Source organism: Scardinius erythrophthalmus (assembly GCF_964197995.2).
Source record: "Scardinius erythrophthalmus genome assembly, chromosome: 8".
Taxonomy (NCBI): domain Eukaryota; kingdom Metazoa; phylum Chordata; class Actinopteri; order Cypriniformes; family Leuciscidae; genus Scardinius; species Scardinius erythrophthalmus.
The window spans coordinates 40,094,008-40,112,661 of NC_138228.1; the positions used below are offsets into that span (position 1 = coordinate 40,094,008).

The following is an 18,654-nucleotide window of genomic DNA, read 5'->3' on the forward strand; positions in this document are numbered from 1 at the left end:
TGTTCCTGGTTACCCTGGTGTGTTAAAAATGTAAATATGAATGGGAATATACTTGTTCTCATAGAAAATTATAGGGGTGCCAATAATTGTGGCCAACATGTTTTGGAGAAAAACATTTCATAGTGTGATTTTCTCCCCACTTATTTCAATTATTTTACTTCAATGAAAAGTAATTTTTTTGCAATAAATAAATAAATAAATAAATGTAATGAAAGATCAAAAGGATAAACAATGCAGATTTATTTTTACAGCCATCTTTGACCAGGTGTCAATAATTCTGGCCATGACTATATATTGCTTACATGCATAAAAAGTCACAATGAGGATTTATGAAAGCTTAAAAGACTGCATATAATGGGCTATTTTTATGCTGATGTCTGGTCTATTTTCAATTGAATACTTTTAATAACTTTATTACTTTTAAATACCCTTTTAAGAAGTTTCTAAACTTAAGACCTGCATAATCACTCCAATCACGATGACTGCAAAAAAATATTTTCTTCCTCAGTATTTACACAGTAAGTGTTGTTTTGTATCAAACTTGACTTTATGCTTAAAGCAAGAAACAAATATTTGCCAATGAGGTGAGCAAAATAAACTTATTTTCCCTTAAAATTAAGTTTATTTTTATGACCCCACTTTTTTTTGTCTTAAACCTAAACTTGCTTAATTTTGATCAGTTTTTCAGAAAACAAGACTTAATATCTTAAGTAATTTTGCTTCTCAAGAATGTTAAGATAGTTTTAAAGGAAACCAAGACAAAAATACTGAGTAGGAAGAAAAATTTTTGCAGTGCAGGATCAAAACAGATTGTGTTGATGCATTTAAATCAAAACATGAATCCATTGGCTCATACTCATAATCTCCCTGCTCAACAGAAATATACAAATAAACAATGGGCGCTTTCCATAATTCTGGGATTGGAATGCAGAAGTAAACTATACTTTCTGGGGCAATTAAGAAACTGTTTGGATAAATAGTCTATTAAAATTGCATACGGCAAGCAGAGATGATGCTTACACTTTTTTTTTTTTTTTTTTCGCCAGAGGAGTGGGGTGGTCGGTCTTGATGTGTCCCAGTGGAGAGGTTCATCTCTATTCTCCTCTGATGGGGCCAACTGTTCATCCCCCACTGCACCCCTGCTTATGGACCCTAACACACACACAGGACACCAGCTCTACCCGGTCAGTTCATCACGCTCGCACACACACACACACAGATTCCGCTTATGGTCTTTTATGGTATGATTCAGTTGCGGAGTTCAATCTGCAGACTTTTTGTGCACCGTAAAATTAGTGTGAGACTCCCTATCAAATCCCCTGGTGATGCGATGCATACTCTCAGAATGATCCCAGTCCAAAATCCCACAGCATTCCCTTATAAAACTGTGCCTAAGTACACTGATCCTTGGGCTTGTCCTGATCACACCCCTTCCCTGCCGGGAACGCCAGCCAGAAGTCCAACCAATCCCAGATCATGGATCTCCCAGCACCCTCACCCCTGTTGAGTGATCTAGAGTTGCTCTTGGAAGCATCACCGCAAAAAGTTCCTCTGGCCAACTTAAACACACATTGCTAAGCATAAGATATTAGATATGTTCATCATGAACACAACAAATAAGCTAAGAAAATAGTATAATATGACTTACTAAGGTAAAACAGAAAATGGTCACTGAGGAAATCAGCATAGATAAACGTGATAAATATGAATGAGCAGTCCACCTAGACAACATCTCAGTTTGTCCTGAAATCCAAGACAATTCCAGAATCTCCAATCCAGAATCTGGACTAATTCTCAATATCATTTTTTATTCAGTACTGATACTGAAATGTAAATTAGATAATGAACCATATAATCCAATGTTTCTATTCTGGGCTCACTGAAATAGATAGCTGATACAAACTGTTCTCTGCACATTTCGCTTCATCAAATCTTCTGGAGCTGTATACTGAAATTTAGAAGCTGAAAAGATGATTCGTTTCACCTTGAAGTAATGTATTTTCTCCATATTTCTTCCAGAGGACATCACTTTATGTTTCTCCAGCAGCCCCTGCAGCAGCAGGATCTAGTGTATCTCCAGGAGGATCATCAGATACATCCCATGTACAGCCCAACCCTCCTCCCTTCGCTCCCCTCTACAACCTGCTACCCTAAGACCTCCAGCTTCTCAGCTTAGAACATCTGGATCCAGACCAAAGACATTTACACTGCACTCCCCTTAAACACAACATGAAATCAAAATGGACTGTTTGCTTTCTGTCCCTGGTCTTATTGTGCAAGATTCATCATGCATGTTACTCTCAAGAAAAACTGGTTGTTTTCATTAAAATGTCTTTTTACTTTCTTTACCTCTGTAACCACTTTTTTTTTTCTGCTGCAAGACTGGTGCAGATGAGAAAAATAATATTAACTAATTGTATTTATCTACTTTTCACGATCAAACCCTGAAGGACATTCAGATATATGTTTTCCACAATATAGACATTTACTGAAGAAATATATTGCTAATTCAGTTTCATGTTGTCTTTAAGGTGATATTAAGATGCAGAGTCTAGTTCTGACTATGGCTGCAGAATATACAGTAAATATATCACATTATAACAGAGCTAATTTAAAAAACAGATCACACGAAGGACTAATTACAATCAGTTGTAGACTATGACTCAGTTTGAACTAACTTCACCACTGACTAACTTTAATTAGCTCAGTTTTATTGTCCCATACTTCAAAATCAGTCATTTATTTCATCCGCTTGCAAACTTGAGGGATAGAAACAGAGCTTCAAAATTCTAATCTAGATGTTTGTATATGATGTGTAAATGTTTCTTTTGATAAAAGTCAATTGATGTTTCTATGTAATGTTTTATAACTTTTATACGTAAAAGTTGTACTTTAATTTTGTGCTCAAGTCAGGGCATTTCCCCCATGTTTAAGAAGAAGTTCATATTTTATACCAAATGTTATGTAGCCTACTTGGCAATAAAAATATTATTTTTTGCTTATGCTTACATGATTTTTCTACTGTACTTTGTCATGATTTAAAACTACTGTACTATATCCACACGGAAACTCCACAGTAAATATTTTGCCTCAATGCCTGGAGGTCTAATCAAATAGAATTCTAATCAAATAAGTCTGAAATGACTCAAAATAACTGCATTTAAGAATATCTTACATTTTGAGAGAGTTCAGAGACTAAAAAAATATGTCAGCATGCAGGTCAATGTCCTGTTCACTGTACTGAATAAATGATTAGCTCATTAGCTGATGTATTTTAAAGCATTGCCTGAGACTAAAGTTATAAAATCACAATAATAGCAATATTTCAATTCCTGCTGTGATTATGTAAAGCCTGCAAACCTTTTATCTTTTCTAAAATAGGCCCTATGTGCAATGAAAACAGAAACGGACAGGTTGGTTTGCGTCATTTATTCGCTTTCTTTTTCTCTTTTTTTTTTTGGTGACGACTGACGACCCCCTTTAAGAGTTGAAATATATTTACGCTATGGGCGTATGCTTTATTTCTGATGAAAGACAAAAATGTTCTAGATAGGCACACATTATCTTGTTATTTTACAAGAAAATACAGGACCATTTACATTTACTCAATAAAGGAGTTTTAATTAGCCTATATCATTTTAGGCTCATCCTAAATTAATGAATAAAAATGATAGCTTTGCAGGAGCAATATATGACAGGAATAGTTGGCCCAAAATAAAATTCTGTCATTTACGTATGTCTCCAAACCTTAAAGGTCATGTTTGCCTAATTTCAACCAGCTTTGTTACGATGTTGGTAGTATATGTAAATGATGTGTAGGCCTACTCTTACCACATGTTACCTACCCTCAGATCTCCAGGTTTAATTTTCAGCTAAAGTCCACCAAATGACGTCTTTTGACAGCTCCATGGCTTTTGTTCAAACTATAGATTGTACTTCTGCATTTGTCCTCTAGCACTGCCCACGGACAGTTGGATCAAGTTTCTACCTTTTTAGGAAAAAGGGAACACCACAGTCCCTGTCTCTGTTTCCTCTAGTCATGAAAAGCACCCATTATTTCCACTGAACCAAACTATTTTAAATGTTGATCAAGCAATCTCATTAGCAGCAGAATCAGCAGTGGCCAATCAGCTTGTGTCGTGTAGAAAATAATGTGATTGCTGGCAGATTAAATGTAAAGGATCTATCAGCCTACACCATCTACAGTTTAATGACACTGAACAAAATTATAAACGCAACACTTTTGTTTTTGCCCCCATTTTTCATGAGCTGAACTCAAAGATCTAAGACTTCTATATACACAAAAGGCCTATTTCTCTCAAATATTGTTCACAAATCTGTCAAAATCTGTGTTAGTGAGCACTTCTCTTTTGCCGAGATAATCCATCCACCTCACAGGTGTGGCATATCAAGATGCTGATTAGACAGCATGATTATTGCACAGGTGTGCCTTAGGCTGGCCACAATAAAAGGCCACTCTAAAATGTGCAGTTTTATCACACAGCACAATGCCACAGATGTCGCAAGTTTTGAGGGAGCGTGCAATTGGCATGATGTGAGTGGAAAAGAGATCATAAAAGCATGCCAATTGCACGCTCCCTCAAAACTTGCGACATCTGTGGCAATGTGCTGTGTGATATATACGCTTGATCAGGACTTCTTGGTGTCACAGGGTGCAGCTTTAGCATACATTTACGACATGCAGGTCGCATTGTTTTCAATGAGAAACACTTTGAAACCTTTTCAATACACACTACACAGACATGATGGGCATGGGAATTTGAACGTCATGATGAAATTATATATTGGGGTGTAACCCATTTGTATATTCTATAATACAAAACACATGATATAACTGGCAGATACAACTACAGTCACAATTTTTTAGGAATAGAGCCAAAAGCGATCACCGTCTCCTTCCATCGTAAAGATCAAGCCGTTCATGCCATGTCGTAATTACAAAATGTCAACGTTCTACTCGGAGCTGTTCGATTTTTCAAACTCAGAATAATGCAGTTCTATGGCAACACTATGAACAGCAAAATGACGGTGAGGTGGTACAAGTCAGAGCTCTTAGAAAATGCAGAGTTTTACAAGTTGTAATCACAAGTTCTACATGGACATAAATGCTTTTTACAAGTCAGAATCTCGAAATTACGGTAATTCCAACATGGCATGAACGCACCTTCAGATCCTGTGCACACCTCAGATTTGATCATGAAATGGCATTGGCTGTGTGCCATGCTAAAGTTCAGGTATATCTTTTGAATGAGATATGATTGCATTGTGTATTCGTTCACAGAGCAGGATCATTTTCAGCGATTCATAGTGTGTTCCATTGTCTTTGGAAGTAGGAAATTCCTAGTTCCCAGTAGGAATGTCCCCTCAAGTAGGAGTTGTGAATGGGAATCCAATATGGCTGCTCAGCGCATCAACCGTAGTGAAACAGTATATTGTTTATTAGCACTTCTGTTTTGTCTGTGTCTCAATAACCTCAATAAATAGTACTATCCCAACTATATTTGTGGACATCATACTTAGGCATAATCCTTGCAAATTGCCGCTTTGTATTCCAATTGGGAAAGCACAAAAAAGGTTTGCTTGGATGTGTACATCTTAGAATTCTGACCTATGAACTGGAACACAGTCAACTCGGGTGTGACGTCATTCCCAGCTCGGACATCCTTCTTCCAAAGTAAATGGAACACAGCGTGAGTTCCTTAAGTTCCACTCTGTTCTTCACATAAAGATATTGTGTGGCTTCAGAAGACTTGGAATGCAATCCGAGTTGTTTGCAATACATTTATACTGTTTTTTGGTCAGTTTTATACCTGTGACTGTACTCTTATTAGCATGTTACGTGTTTTATATTGTTGAGAAATGGTTAGGTTTAGGGTAGGGGTGGGGTTAGGTGCTCCAAAATATTTATGAATGTATAAATGTTTATAAAAATAATTTCTACTGAAAGCAACGGAGTACCCTGCACGTCAAAAAATAACGCTAAAGGTACCCTGTGCGTTAAAAATTGACACCAAGTGGTCCTGTCCAAGCGTCCATTCTGTTCGAGTTGGGAGTCTGAACGAGTGGGTGAAACAGAATGTTCATTTGAAATGGTACATTTAGAGCATAATAAATAGAAAGTAATGTAACATTAAATACCAAACAACAGCAACAAATCCAAACCACAATACCTTGTTAACTCTGAAACTTTATACACCAAAACTGGGACACAGTCAACAGCAGATTCATTGATCTTGATTCGGGAAATGAGTAATAGAGACACTCCTGGATGGAAACATGAAACATGAGTTTAATGAACTACAGTAACACATCTTGGCAGAACGTGTTCGAAATGTGTGATGACATACCAGCCAAATCCAATAAATATACTGAAATCACCGGGCTCGCTTTGTCTGCAGCATGTGTTTCAGCGCTGTGATTAGGTTAATAGGAAGTGCGTGTGTGTTCTCTGTTATTTGGATGATGTGTATGTGGATATATGAGACGTTTTTTTGCCTTTGATTGGGTAAGCTTCTCACCAAACACTGTTCTTCTGAGCTGCACAACGTCATCTTCATTGTCGACAGTCTTTTACAGCTTTCACTGTGGAATGGGCTCCTGAGCAGCAGAGATATAATGCAACAGCTCACTGGGAATGGAGAGAACAGGCCTTGACACAAAATAGATGTCTAGACTAAAGATCACTGAGGAGAACATGAGGGAGAGAATGAGAGAGAAACTGAGTGAGAGGGTGAGGATCATGACAGGGCAAACATGACCCTCATGGCTGGACGTTGGGACATTTGGCTTGGGAATGAGAATACATTCCTAACACTCTGGATAATGGGTGGACTAAATATTATTTTTACAACCCTAAAAATAGTCATTAATAATCAGAAACTCTCACACCGCAGTGACATATAATAAGATCCCTTTCCTTAATAATACTGGCCTGTATTTTCAAAATAAACCTCAATGCAAGTACATAATTTATTTCTTGACATGATTTCTTGTCTATACATCATCATACATACATCAAAAATTGGAACAGGATGATGATGATGCATCATTAGTATATTATTAACATAAATAAATAGCTCATTTAGGGGTAAACTTATCCCAGTTGCAGAATTTGTAGGCTAATTATATGTATTTTTTTATGGTTTATTTAAATGGTGTAATTTATGTACAATATGAATCTATTTGTCTGTAAATACGTTTACATAGAAAATACAATACAATACATTTATAAATATAATTGAATAATGACAGACAAATGAAAATGGTCAGAATCCCAGTCACAGAGATCCATCTGAACACTTTATATGATCTTTTCTTATTTGAAGGATGTCATGGTTGCAATGATATGATTGATATTTTGAAGATGCTTGAAATGTTTCTCTAATTGATTGGACAATTAAAAAAACGCTCCATAAATAGCTATAATGATTCAATTAAATAATAAAAACACCAGCCTTTTACCTCAATTCTGAGGGGTGCATGTTACGATAAGGTGTTAACTTTTATATTTTTACTCCAGAATATAAAAAAGTAATTATCATTGTACAAATCTAAATTATTTAATATGTGCAAAAATCCCCTATTGATAAATGGACAAAAACATTTAATATCCAACTTAAAATAAATTCATAGATCACTATTATCCAACGCCAAACATTTTAAAATTCTAAATTGTTCAGATTAAATAAATACTGATGTTCAGATGAAAAGTGTTTATCTGAAATGAAATAAAAGCCATATATATATATATATACAGTACCAGTCAAAAGTTTGGAAACATTACTATTTTTAATGTTTTTGAAAGAAGTCTCTTATGCTCATCAAGCCTGCAGTAAAAAAAAAACACACACACACACACACACACAAAAACAGTAATATTATGAAATATTATTACAATTTAAAATAATGGTTCTCTTTTTTAATATATTTTAAAATGTAATTTATTTTTGTGATGCAAAGCTGAATTTTCATCAGCAAGTACTCCAGTCTTTGGTGTCTTATGATCCTTCAGAAATCATTCTAATATGATGATTTGATACTCAGTTATTATCAATGATGGAAACAGTTGTGCTGTTTAATATATTTTTTTGGAATACATTTTTCAGGATTCATTGAGTAAAACGTTAACAGCATTTATTCATAAAAACAGCATTTATTCAAAATAAAAACATTTCTAACAATATAAATCGTTACCATCACCTTTTATCAATTTAACGCATCCTTGTTGAATTAAAGTACTAATTTCTTTAAAAAAAATAGTTATTGTTCCCAAACTTTTGAACGGTAGTGTATATTGTTACAAAAGATTTCTATTCTAAATAAATACAGTTCTTTTTAACTTTTTATTCATCAAATAATCCTGAAAAAAGTATCTCAGGTTATAAAAAAAATATTAAGCAGCACAACTGTTTCCAACATTGATCATAAATCAGCATATTAGAATGATTTCTGAAGGATCATAAGACACCAAAGACTGGAGTACTTGCTGATGAAAATTCAGCTTTGCATCACAAAAATAAATTACATTTTAAAGTATATTAAAAAAGAGAACCATTTTTTTAAATTGTAATAATATTTCATAATATTAGGCTACTGTTTTTTTTTTTTTTTTTACTGCAGGCTTGATGAGCATAAGAGACTTGAGAAGAGAAATAGTAATGTTTCCAAACTTTTGACTGGTACTTGAGCCAGCAGCCATGTCACCCTGTAGCCCAAGACTGGTTGCCCACTGAAGCTAAGCAGGGCTGAGCCTGGTCAGTACCTGGATGGGAGACCTCCTGAGAAAACCATGTGCTGCTGGAAGAGGTGTTAGTGAGGCCAGCAGGGGGTGCTCACCCTGTGGTCTGTGTGGGTCCTAACACCCCAGTGTAGTGACGGGGACACTATACTGTCAAAGAGCACCGTCCTTCGGATGAGACGTTAAACCGAGGTCCTGACTCTCTGTGGTCATTAAAAATCCCAGGATGTCTTTCGAAAAAGAGTAGGGGTGTAACCCCGGCATCCTGGCCAAATTTGCCCCTTGGCCTCTGTCCATCATGGCCTCCTAATCATCCCCATATACTGATTGGCTTCATCACTGTCTCCTCTCCACCAGTAAGCTGGTGTGTGGTGGGCGTTCTGGCGCAATATGGCTGCCGTCGCATCATCCAGGTGGATGCTGCACATTGGTGGTGGTTGAGGAGATTCCCCCATCTATGTAAAGCGCTTTGAGTGTCGAGAAAAGCGCTATATAAATGTAATGAATTATTATTATTTACTGTATATATATATATATATATATATATATATTCCTTTCGCTTCACCTAATCTTTTGGAGCTATATTTAAAAGATAAAAAGATGATTTATTTTACCTTTGAAATGTCACTTTATTGCTTTATTGTAGTTTCATTGTAGTGCATTGTTAGTGGCATTCACCAGTTTGCACATTAAATGGTGTGAGATTGCCATTTAAAGGTCAGAGGATGTAAAAACACGAACTAATCTTAATAAGTTGTGTGACTTGGTGGATAAACATGCTGCGGTTTAAAGAAGAAAAGGCATAGTTTATGACTTTACTGAACCATTAAACTGTACTGTTTTGGAAAAAACATGAAAAGTTGTGTTGGTTTAACTTTGGCAGACAATTGTGAATCTCAACATTGAGACTCCAGCCTTATACTGCTCCCTTAAGGCATTTTATTTTAAACAGACAGGGCCAAAATAGGGCCAAAAAAATTATCGTCCAACTGGAGGTTGAAATAAATTATATGAAATATTTGACAGGTTTATTTTATGCAAAAATATTATAACTTTTAACTTTGACATGTTTGAAACAGAACCCTGATTTGTATTATTTAAAAAACAACAACAACAACAACAAAAAAAAAAACATTAAAGGAGCTATAGAATTCAGAAACCCTTTGAAACGATACTGGTGGCCGTTAAGTGAGCTGCAGCCAGCAACTTACTGTGCATGTTCGGATTCGTGCACACGTAACGTGCAAGAGATTGAACTGAACGTGAGTGATTCAAGACCTGATGTACTTACGGTGAAGTTCTTTTTCGTTTTTCACTTAGAAGTAAAAAAGAAGTTGGAAATACTTTTGCAGCGATTTACTTTTTAACGAACATACCGATGCCGTTCATGCTGCTGAGAGCTACGTTTAAATTAATTGTTGCTTTCCTCTCAATAACAAAAAATAAACACACAACAAAAATGACAGCGGTGGAACAACAGCAGATATGTTTGCAATAGCTCTTCGCAATTCACCAGCATCATGTCAACAGATTAGGTAATTAAAATTGCACTGTTATGATAGTTTGATTATAAGGTAGGCCTATATTTGAGACTACTGTAGGTCTGGCTATGCAGTTTGAATGAATCCCTTTTCTTTGCATGACACATTGACATTTTGGTACAGAATGTTCTTTCGGTATTATCCATTGTATTAAAGGGATAGTTCACCCAAAAATGAAATTTATGACATTAATTTCTCACCCTGTTGTTCCAGACCTATAAGACTTTCATTCATCTTCAGAACACATGTAGATCTCTTTGATGAAATCTGAGAGCCTCTATTGACAGCTGCAACTGACACTTTGATGCTTCAAAAAGTTCATAGAGATCACAAAACTAATCCATATGAATGGAGCGTTCCCTTTCGAGAGCGGTCACTTCTACTTTGCATCAGCTAATGCTGCGGTAACTCCTCCCTTTTCCACTTTTGTTGAAATCTTATAGGATAACACCAGCTTGGAACAGCTGGCCAATTGTCACGAAGTATGCAAATACTGACAGGCTCATGGGCAGTATAAAATGCATGGGCGCGACAATTGCGTCAGAATCTCTTTCTTCACGCTTCCATCGTGGAAGCTGCACCTGAGGACTAGCAACCCCCTTTTTCTCAACACATCCGAGGCTTTATTTTACCAGATTTGTGCGGGCCCCATCGACCCGCCCGACAACCACGAGTTCTGCGCTGCCTGCCTGGGCCTCGCCCACGCCGAGGTGGTCTGCACGGACTCCACGTGTGCTCACTGTAGTGACCTGCCGGTGCGCACTCTTAGAGCCAGGAGAGATTTGGCTCGCGCTATAATGGGGACGAGGTCAATGAGGCCCTCCCCCGCCTGGACGGCCTGGAGCCGTCGTCCTCTACCGTCACCACGCTCATCTGTCCTTTTCACGGAAGCGAGCTTTCCCTCCCTCGCTGTCGCGGACTTCGTTTCCTTCAGAGCTGGTGGGGATGAGGACTCCATGTAACTTTCAGCATCAGAAAAGCACTGTGCAGAGTCAGAACTGGACCACCCCGACAAAGAAGGCCCTCTAGACCCTCTAGCTCCTCAGGGTCCTCGGCAAGGCTGTCAAGGAGCTGGACTTGACATGGAATGCTCCGGACGAGCCTACTAAGAGTAAGCTGGATTCCTGGTATCTCCAGTTGGGTCACAGAAACCAGGCTGCTTCGAGGAGGAGGACTCCATTCTTCCTAGATATCCACGAGCATGTGGTGAAGTTGTGGTCTGCACCCCAATCGGTGCGAGTCCACGCTGCCACATAGGCCATTTTCTCCCATGGCTACATGCGAATGACCCCCATCGAGGAGACCGTCGCCGCGCACCTGTGCCCGTCCTCACCTTCTCTGAGCACGGACCTCAGCCTGCCGTCCAAGCTGTGCAAATTCACGGCCCACCAGACAGACAAGGCCTATGCATCTGCAGGCGAAGCAGCATCTGCTCTTCACTCCATGGCTATAGTGCAGGTGTTTCAGGAAAAACTTCTGCAGTACCTGGATGACTGCTTCGTGGACACTGACGTCATTAAAGACCTGCACGCGGCGATGGACCTCGCTCTTATGGCAACTAAGCGATCTGCCCAGGCCATTGGCCATTCCATGGACTTCATGGTCGTCCTTAACAGGCACCTGTGGTTAACCCTGGCTGACCTGAAGGACGCGGACCACAAGACGCTGCTTAACGCTCTGATCACTCCCTCCGGCCTCTTTGGTGATGCCGTGGAGTCAGTCACGGAGTGCTTCTCTGAGGCACAGAAGTGCCCGAAAGCAATGAGCTACGTGATGCCCCGTTGCTCGTTCCAGCCTTCGTTGATGTCTCGGTCTACCGCTGCGCCTCGCTCCGTTCAGAGACTGACTAGGCAGCCTAGGATGTTCGCCACAGGCAGTGGACGGGACCTGGGAGGAGGCGTCAGGGACAGACGAGAAGCCTGCGCCACATCAGCGCGCCATCCTTGGCAACCAAGCCTTCGTCCTGATGGATCGTTCAAGAGGAGGGGATAGTTCACTGGAGAGCGCTGTGTTCTGCATCATGTCCCCTATGTTCCTGCAGGCGACAGTTGCAATGTGTGTGTAAATGCTGTGTCTGTTTGTGGGAGTTCCACAATCAAAACACATATCCCTTCACAAAAAGAGCTTTTACCTCCTCATACTCTCAATACTGTGTCACTCACCCTGCCCCAGAGCAGCGCAGAGTCCCAGTACATAATTATAATGGCCTCTCGAGAGCACGAGAGTGTCAATATTCCCCCGCAGTGCACGTCACCGCTTGTGCCCGATCAGCAACCAGCCTATCCTCCATGAGTCGTCCCCCCACCAGTGTGTTTAGCCTTGCTGGGGCAAGGCTCCACTCTATACACATCACCAAAAGCAACGTTGTCCGCAGAACTAATGCGACCACTTTGTCATTTCCTAGACGCATGGAGAGATATCCCGGGCGTTTCACCATGGCTACTGGGAATTATTCAACAAGGATATTCTCTTCAGGTCAGACTCAGACGTGTACTTCCATATTCAAATAGCGACGAGTCACAGGCGCTTCCTGAGATTTGCTTTCGAAGGCACAGCATACCAGTATTCAGTGCTTCCGTTCGGGTTGGCCCAAGCCTCTTGCCCCTTTTCCAAGTGCGTGGCCGCAGCGTTTCTCCCCTTAGAACGAGCGGAATGCGCATTTTGAATTATCTGGACGATTGGCTGATTTTAGCTCACTCAAGGGATGTACTAATCAGTCACTTGGTGGTCGGTGCAAATGATTTGGGATAGATTCGGGAGGGGGAACGTAGATCTGTTTGCCATGAGCGAGAACACGCACAGACGTCAGATGTTCTTCTCGCTATCTCACTCCCCGTTGACGGGAGATGCTCTGACATCGCGTTGGCCCAAAGCCAGGCTTTACGCATTCCCTCCGGTGAAGATTATGCCTATGGTGTTATGCAAAAACAGGGAGGAGAGAGCGTCAGTGATCCTTGTGGTCCTGAACTGGCCGAACCAGCCCAGAGATAATGGTGGCTCCCCCATTGCAAATCCCCTTGAGGAAGGACCTGTTGTCTCAGGCGAACGGCACGATATGGCACCCCAGCCCGGAGCTGTGGAACCTTCATGCGTGTTGTGCTGGACACACTCGCAGAGTCACGCATGCCTTCTACATGTTTCACGCATGCCTTCTACATGTATGCCTTCTTCTAGTTTTTGCAAAATGGTGCCAGGACATCGACATCAACCCGATGTTTTGTGTTTCCTACAGCACAGACTGGATAGCGGGAGTTTTCCATCCACGCTGAAGGTGTATATGGCCGCTATTGCTTCGTTTCGTTTTGTTACCCGATTGACGGGCACTCGATCGTTAAGTACACTCTGGTGACCAGATTTCGCAGATTATGTCCTTCACAGCCGTCGTCAGTGCCGCCGTAGGATCTAGCTCTAGTTTTGAGGGCTCTCTCTCTACCGCCGTTCGAGCTGTTAGCTTCGATTGCTGTTAAGGAGCTCTCCCTGAAAACAGCTTTGCTCCTTGCTCTCTCCTCAGCAAAGCACATTGGAGACTTACACGCATTCTTGGTGGACGACGATTGTATTTGTTTCGGACCCGGTGACTGCAGCGTTACTCACCGGCCGAGACGGGGCTATGTGCCTAAGTCATTCTCTACACCGTTCAAAACACAGGTTTATTCCCTGCCCGCTTTATCTGCCGAGCCGTCATCCTCGCATGACGCTAACACTCAGAGCGCTGTTTGCCCTGTCAGAGCTTTGCGGATGAATCTGAATTGCTCAGCCACCTTTTGTCAGTCGGACCAGCTTTTTGTGTGCTTTACTAAGGGACGTGCTGTCTCAAAACGGACTTTCTCACTGGATTGTGCACACTATCGTATTGGCTTACGAATGCCAGGGGGAAGATTGTCCCCTTAACATCAGAGCTCATTCGACGAGGGCTGTTGCCTCTTCGTGGACCTGGTCTAGATGTCTATCCAGGATTTATGTTTTGCTGCTGGCTGGTCTTCTCAGAACAGCTTCGCCAGATTTTACAAGCTGGATGTACTGTCTGTGGCGTCTCAAGTGCTTTCGGTGAGTTAAGTTCCTTACTCATGTACTGTGAACTGTTCTAGTTGTACACAGTGGTTACCACTATACTGTTGACTCTGTGTATATGACTACAAGTGTTCCAAGCTGGCGTTAGCCTATAAGATTTCAACAAAAGTGGAGAAAGAAGAAGTTCCCGCAGCGTTAGCTGAAGCAATGATTTGTTCCCGCCTCTCAGGGAACCAAGGTTACGATAGTAACCCGAAACCTTTTAGGGTACGTTTACACGACAATGCTTAAAACTGAGAAGTTTTGAAACGACACCATTGCCAAAATGATCCCCATTCAGACGGATCCGCAAAAACGACTAAAAACGCTGTATTCTGCAGCCAGGCCATTATATGGCAATGAAACACTATAGACTGAACACGTAATACGCATGTGCATGACATCCTCGTCTTCAGAAATTCATGTTTTTGTTGTTCATGTTATAGTTGATGAATGTTTATATGTGAATAAAAACCTAAATTCAATCTGTTCATCACCACCATTTTGAACTGCGTTCAACTTCATCAAGTGGACGAGGGAAGTTTATTTGGACGGAGTCTACTTAATGAGTGCATCTGAAATCTCATACTCTCGAGTATGTATTTATTTGGAATGAGTACTACTTTGTGACTGCTAAAAAAGTATGTTCTCTATAGTATGAATGTGTGTAGTATGAATGTTATCCAGACATACTACATTTATCATGTTGTCATTATCACGTAACGTACTTACCAGTGTGTTGCGTCGCTTCACTGCCATTCATAAATCCTCTCCCGTGGCCTTATGGGATCCTAAAGTGTCCTTTGTATGCACACTTCAGAATCTTGCCGGAAAAAAGACGTCCGGGTACTTTTTGCAGACTCTTTTATGAGTACTGTGAATTCGGACGTACTACTCTTGTCACATACTGTTTTTCACCAACTATTTAGTAGGGAAGTATACAATTTCTGATGCAGCCAATATGTACACTTCAGGCAGTTCCATAGACCACAATGCACCATGATTGTGACATCACAGCACAATATAAAAATATGAATATTTAATATTTGTTCATATTTATTTTTTTTAACAGCCCAAGCCTACATACAGGACTATAGAATGGTGTGTAAACAAGTGATCTAGGGCTTAGGGTGTTACATTTAAACACATTGTGTTCCACCAGTTGTGGGCACTTGTGCAACGTGAGCAATGACGTACATCTGAGTGAATGAAACAGAGGGAATTTAGCGAGGGAAGGGCATTCAAAATTGGACTCAAATGCAGTGTCCAACTACTCTACAGGCTTTCCTAGACAACGTAGGAAGTCAGGGAAGGCCTCGTTTTTTTAAATTCCGTTACAAGCTTGCACATTGGCAATAAGAAAGCAATTAATACATGAAAATTCTTACATATATCCCCTTTAGAATGAAATACATTTTATCCAAAAAAGAAAAAAAATATGCTCTAAAAAGATTTATTATTATGACAGATTATGCCAAATGATGACATTGTGTGAATTTATTTGTGGGATACGGTCAAGAAGGTCAAGATTCCTGCGGTGGGACAGACCAAAACCAACATTTTAAGTGAGGAACAGAAATCTGATGTGCTTAAAACAAGCTACTTTTCATGCTGGTGATTTTGTGATAGATAAAAGCTTACTGTGATTATAAAATTTGTTCATTTAAAACCACATCATTGATTTACTGAAGTGATACTGTTATAAAGTGGAACCATATGGTTTTAAAAAAAATGAGATTTTCTATTTATCCTCAACAATGTTTGAATACGACTGATATCACTTGTATTAACCTTGACGGCAAATGTTTGAGATGAAAACGTTTGTACGTGCATGTACAAACAAAACTCTTCCATATGTTTTCATTTGCACTGGAGTGCTTCCCAGCCTCTGATACTACACACTTAATCACAGTTCATGTGAGGAAAAACAGGGAAACTCAGCAGTTTCCATAGATTGAATGCCGCGGGAAAATGTTGGACAAGAAATCGGAAGAAATCTGGAGTTTGGAAAGGAGCTTGTGTACGTCTCAAATTCAGTCCAGAGAAATCCACACGCAACCACCATGTGCATTGTAAAGACAATTGCCACAGTTAATATTTTACAGGTTTCTCAGCTGTGAGAAACTGAAGACAGTTTTGTGATACTGATTTTAGTCGTCGTAATTTATTAAAACGTGCCAAGTTACACACGTGCTTCCTTTTAAACACAAATCATATTTTTCGATTAGCCGATTGTGATACTATTTGCAACAAGAAGGTTGAATAGTTTTCTTTTGTCTTCTCTATAATACCATCAAATAGGATCCCCGATCACTATCTGTTTTTGTTTGTTATCTGCATTTTGGTGAATCACAGAAAGGGCAGATTAAAACTTGTATGTTTAAACAGAGCAACTGTGTGTGTGTGTATGTGTGTGTTATTATTAATTATCTTCAACACTTTGAAAAGATACTTTCATTTTGAGCATCTAAATTTCACCATCCAATGCAAAGATACTTGTACATTTTTAATAAGGCTGAGGTGTCAAAATATGTTTTGTATGGGGTAGTAAATTCAAAACAAAAATATTTACAAGTGTGTGTGTTTTTTTTTTTGTTTTTTTTACAAAACCCAATTCTGCCTAGACTTTATTTGTGGATCATTTTTTAGCAGACATTTCATGCTATTAATTGATAATTAAAATAACAAAATACCTCCAACTGGACATTATCACATAATACTATTCACTGTCTACAGTGTTACAGCTGATTCTAATTTAATTTATTAGTTATTGTCTCACAACAGCTCAATGTGGTATGGATCTGAACTGCGAAAATCATTGTTCTTAAATATAAATTGTGGTGCAGAGCCACTGATGTAATACACACACAACAGAAATCACACAAACAATATATTTATTTATTGCAAATTAATTCCACAGAACTAATAACAGAGGAATTATGTGAGCTTGTATTGTGAAAACAATGGTATAAAAACATTTAAATAACAAAATGAAGCAAACATGTCCAGTACAATTAGTAATACATTGGAAGAAGAATCGGGTAAAAAAAAAAAAAAGTGGTCAAATTTGTGCAAATATTTATAGCAGTTTTACTGAGCTACATTGATCTAAAAATAAAATAATTTAGGAAATGCATTATTAAAACTACAAGGTTTTCAAAAGGGCGACTTGCAGCGCATTTACGCCAACAAGTTAAAATTCGAGAACAAACATCAGAACAGGAGCACATGATCGTTTGAAACTTTCTTATGATATAGTGATTGTAGATTCGTACCGATATACATTCGAGACTTCAAGAAAAAGAAAAAAGACATTGTCTGCATTGTTCCATCGACTCAAAGATAAGTGCTAAATTGGGAATGTTAAAGAATAAATCTTTAGTCTTGGGTGTCTTAAGGGCCACTGGATGCTGGTTGTAATGGTTACTGTATGTTCACACAAGATGAAAATATGCCCAGTTCGGAGAATTACAGCAATACACAGAAACCACTAAATTCGATCCGACAAATATAATGACTGGAGGAGGTCTGCGGGCTCTTAGCTCATCACAGTTATGAAGTGAGGATGATCGATACCACATTTCTACTCAAGCTCACTGGAGCCTCAGAGTACCAGATGAACATCCATGTACCATTCAATCAATGCATCAACATTCAGTTCACAGTGTGCAACAAACATCTACACGTCACACATGAGGAAAAAAAAAACCCCACACAAATCTGTCAAATATGATGGACCAAATACAAAGATATATATATATTCTGAGACCATTACCGGAAGGTGAATGTTGCATAATTGTTCGTGCTGAAACGGCAAACTGTGTTCCAGGCTTTTTTTTTTTTTAATCAATGCTCAATACAATCTTTCAGCTTTCAAAATTCACGATTACAAAAATATATATCTGTTTGAGAGGCACGTCACTAAAAATGTCACAAACATAGACTGATGCCCTGTAGTTTTACTTGCGTTTTGACCAACCCAATCTCAAGGGAAATCATAACTATTTTACAAGGTGGTGATTAAATATGAATTTGTATGATGCGAACTGCCCAAAAATGTTTGATTATTTGAAAAAAAATTAAGCTAACCCCACCCCTAAACATAACCATCACTGGGGCGTAAGAAGATCGTACGAAACCGTACAAATTAATTTGCATGACTTCATACCAATCAACCACCAATTCGCCAAAGCGTAAAATGGTTACGAATTGCCATGAGATTGTGTTAAAACTAAGAGTTTAAGAATGGAATGTTCTGACAACTAAAAATCCTAATATGGAGTTTTTTTTTTTTTTTTTTTTTTT

At 39.1% G+C, this 18,654-nt stretch overlaps 1 protein-coding gene across 1 annotated transcript in view; it reads left to right on the top strand.

Moving 5' to 3' along the window:
- Positions 1–3,007, top strand: part of LOC308694299 (transmembrane protein 255B) — a 66,132-nt gene extending 63,125 nt beyond the window's left edge. The window contains exons 8-9 of the mRNA XM_081371766.1: positions 1,047–1,184; positions 2,020–3,007. Of these exons, the coding sequence (XP_081227892.1) occupies positions 1,047–1,184; positions 2,020–2,154 (273 nt within the window). The 3' untranslated portion in view covers positions 2,155–3,007. The remainder of the gene's footprint in view (positions 1–1,046; positions 1,185–2,019) is intronic.
- Positions 3,008–18,654: the final 15,647 nt, after the last annotated feature.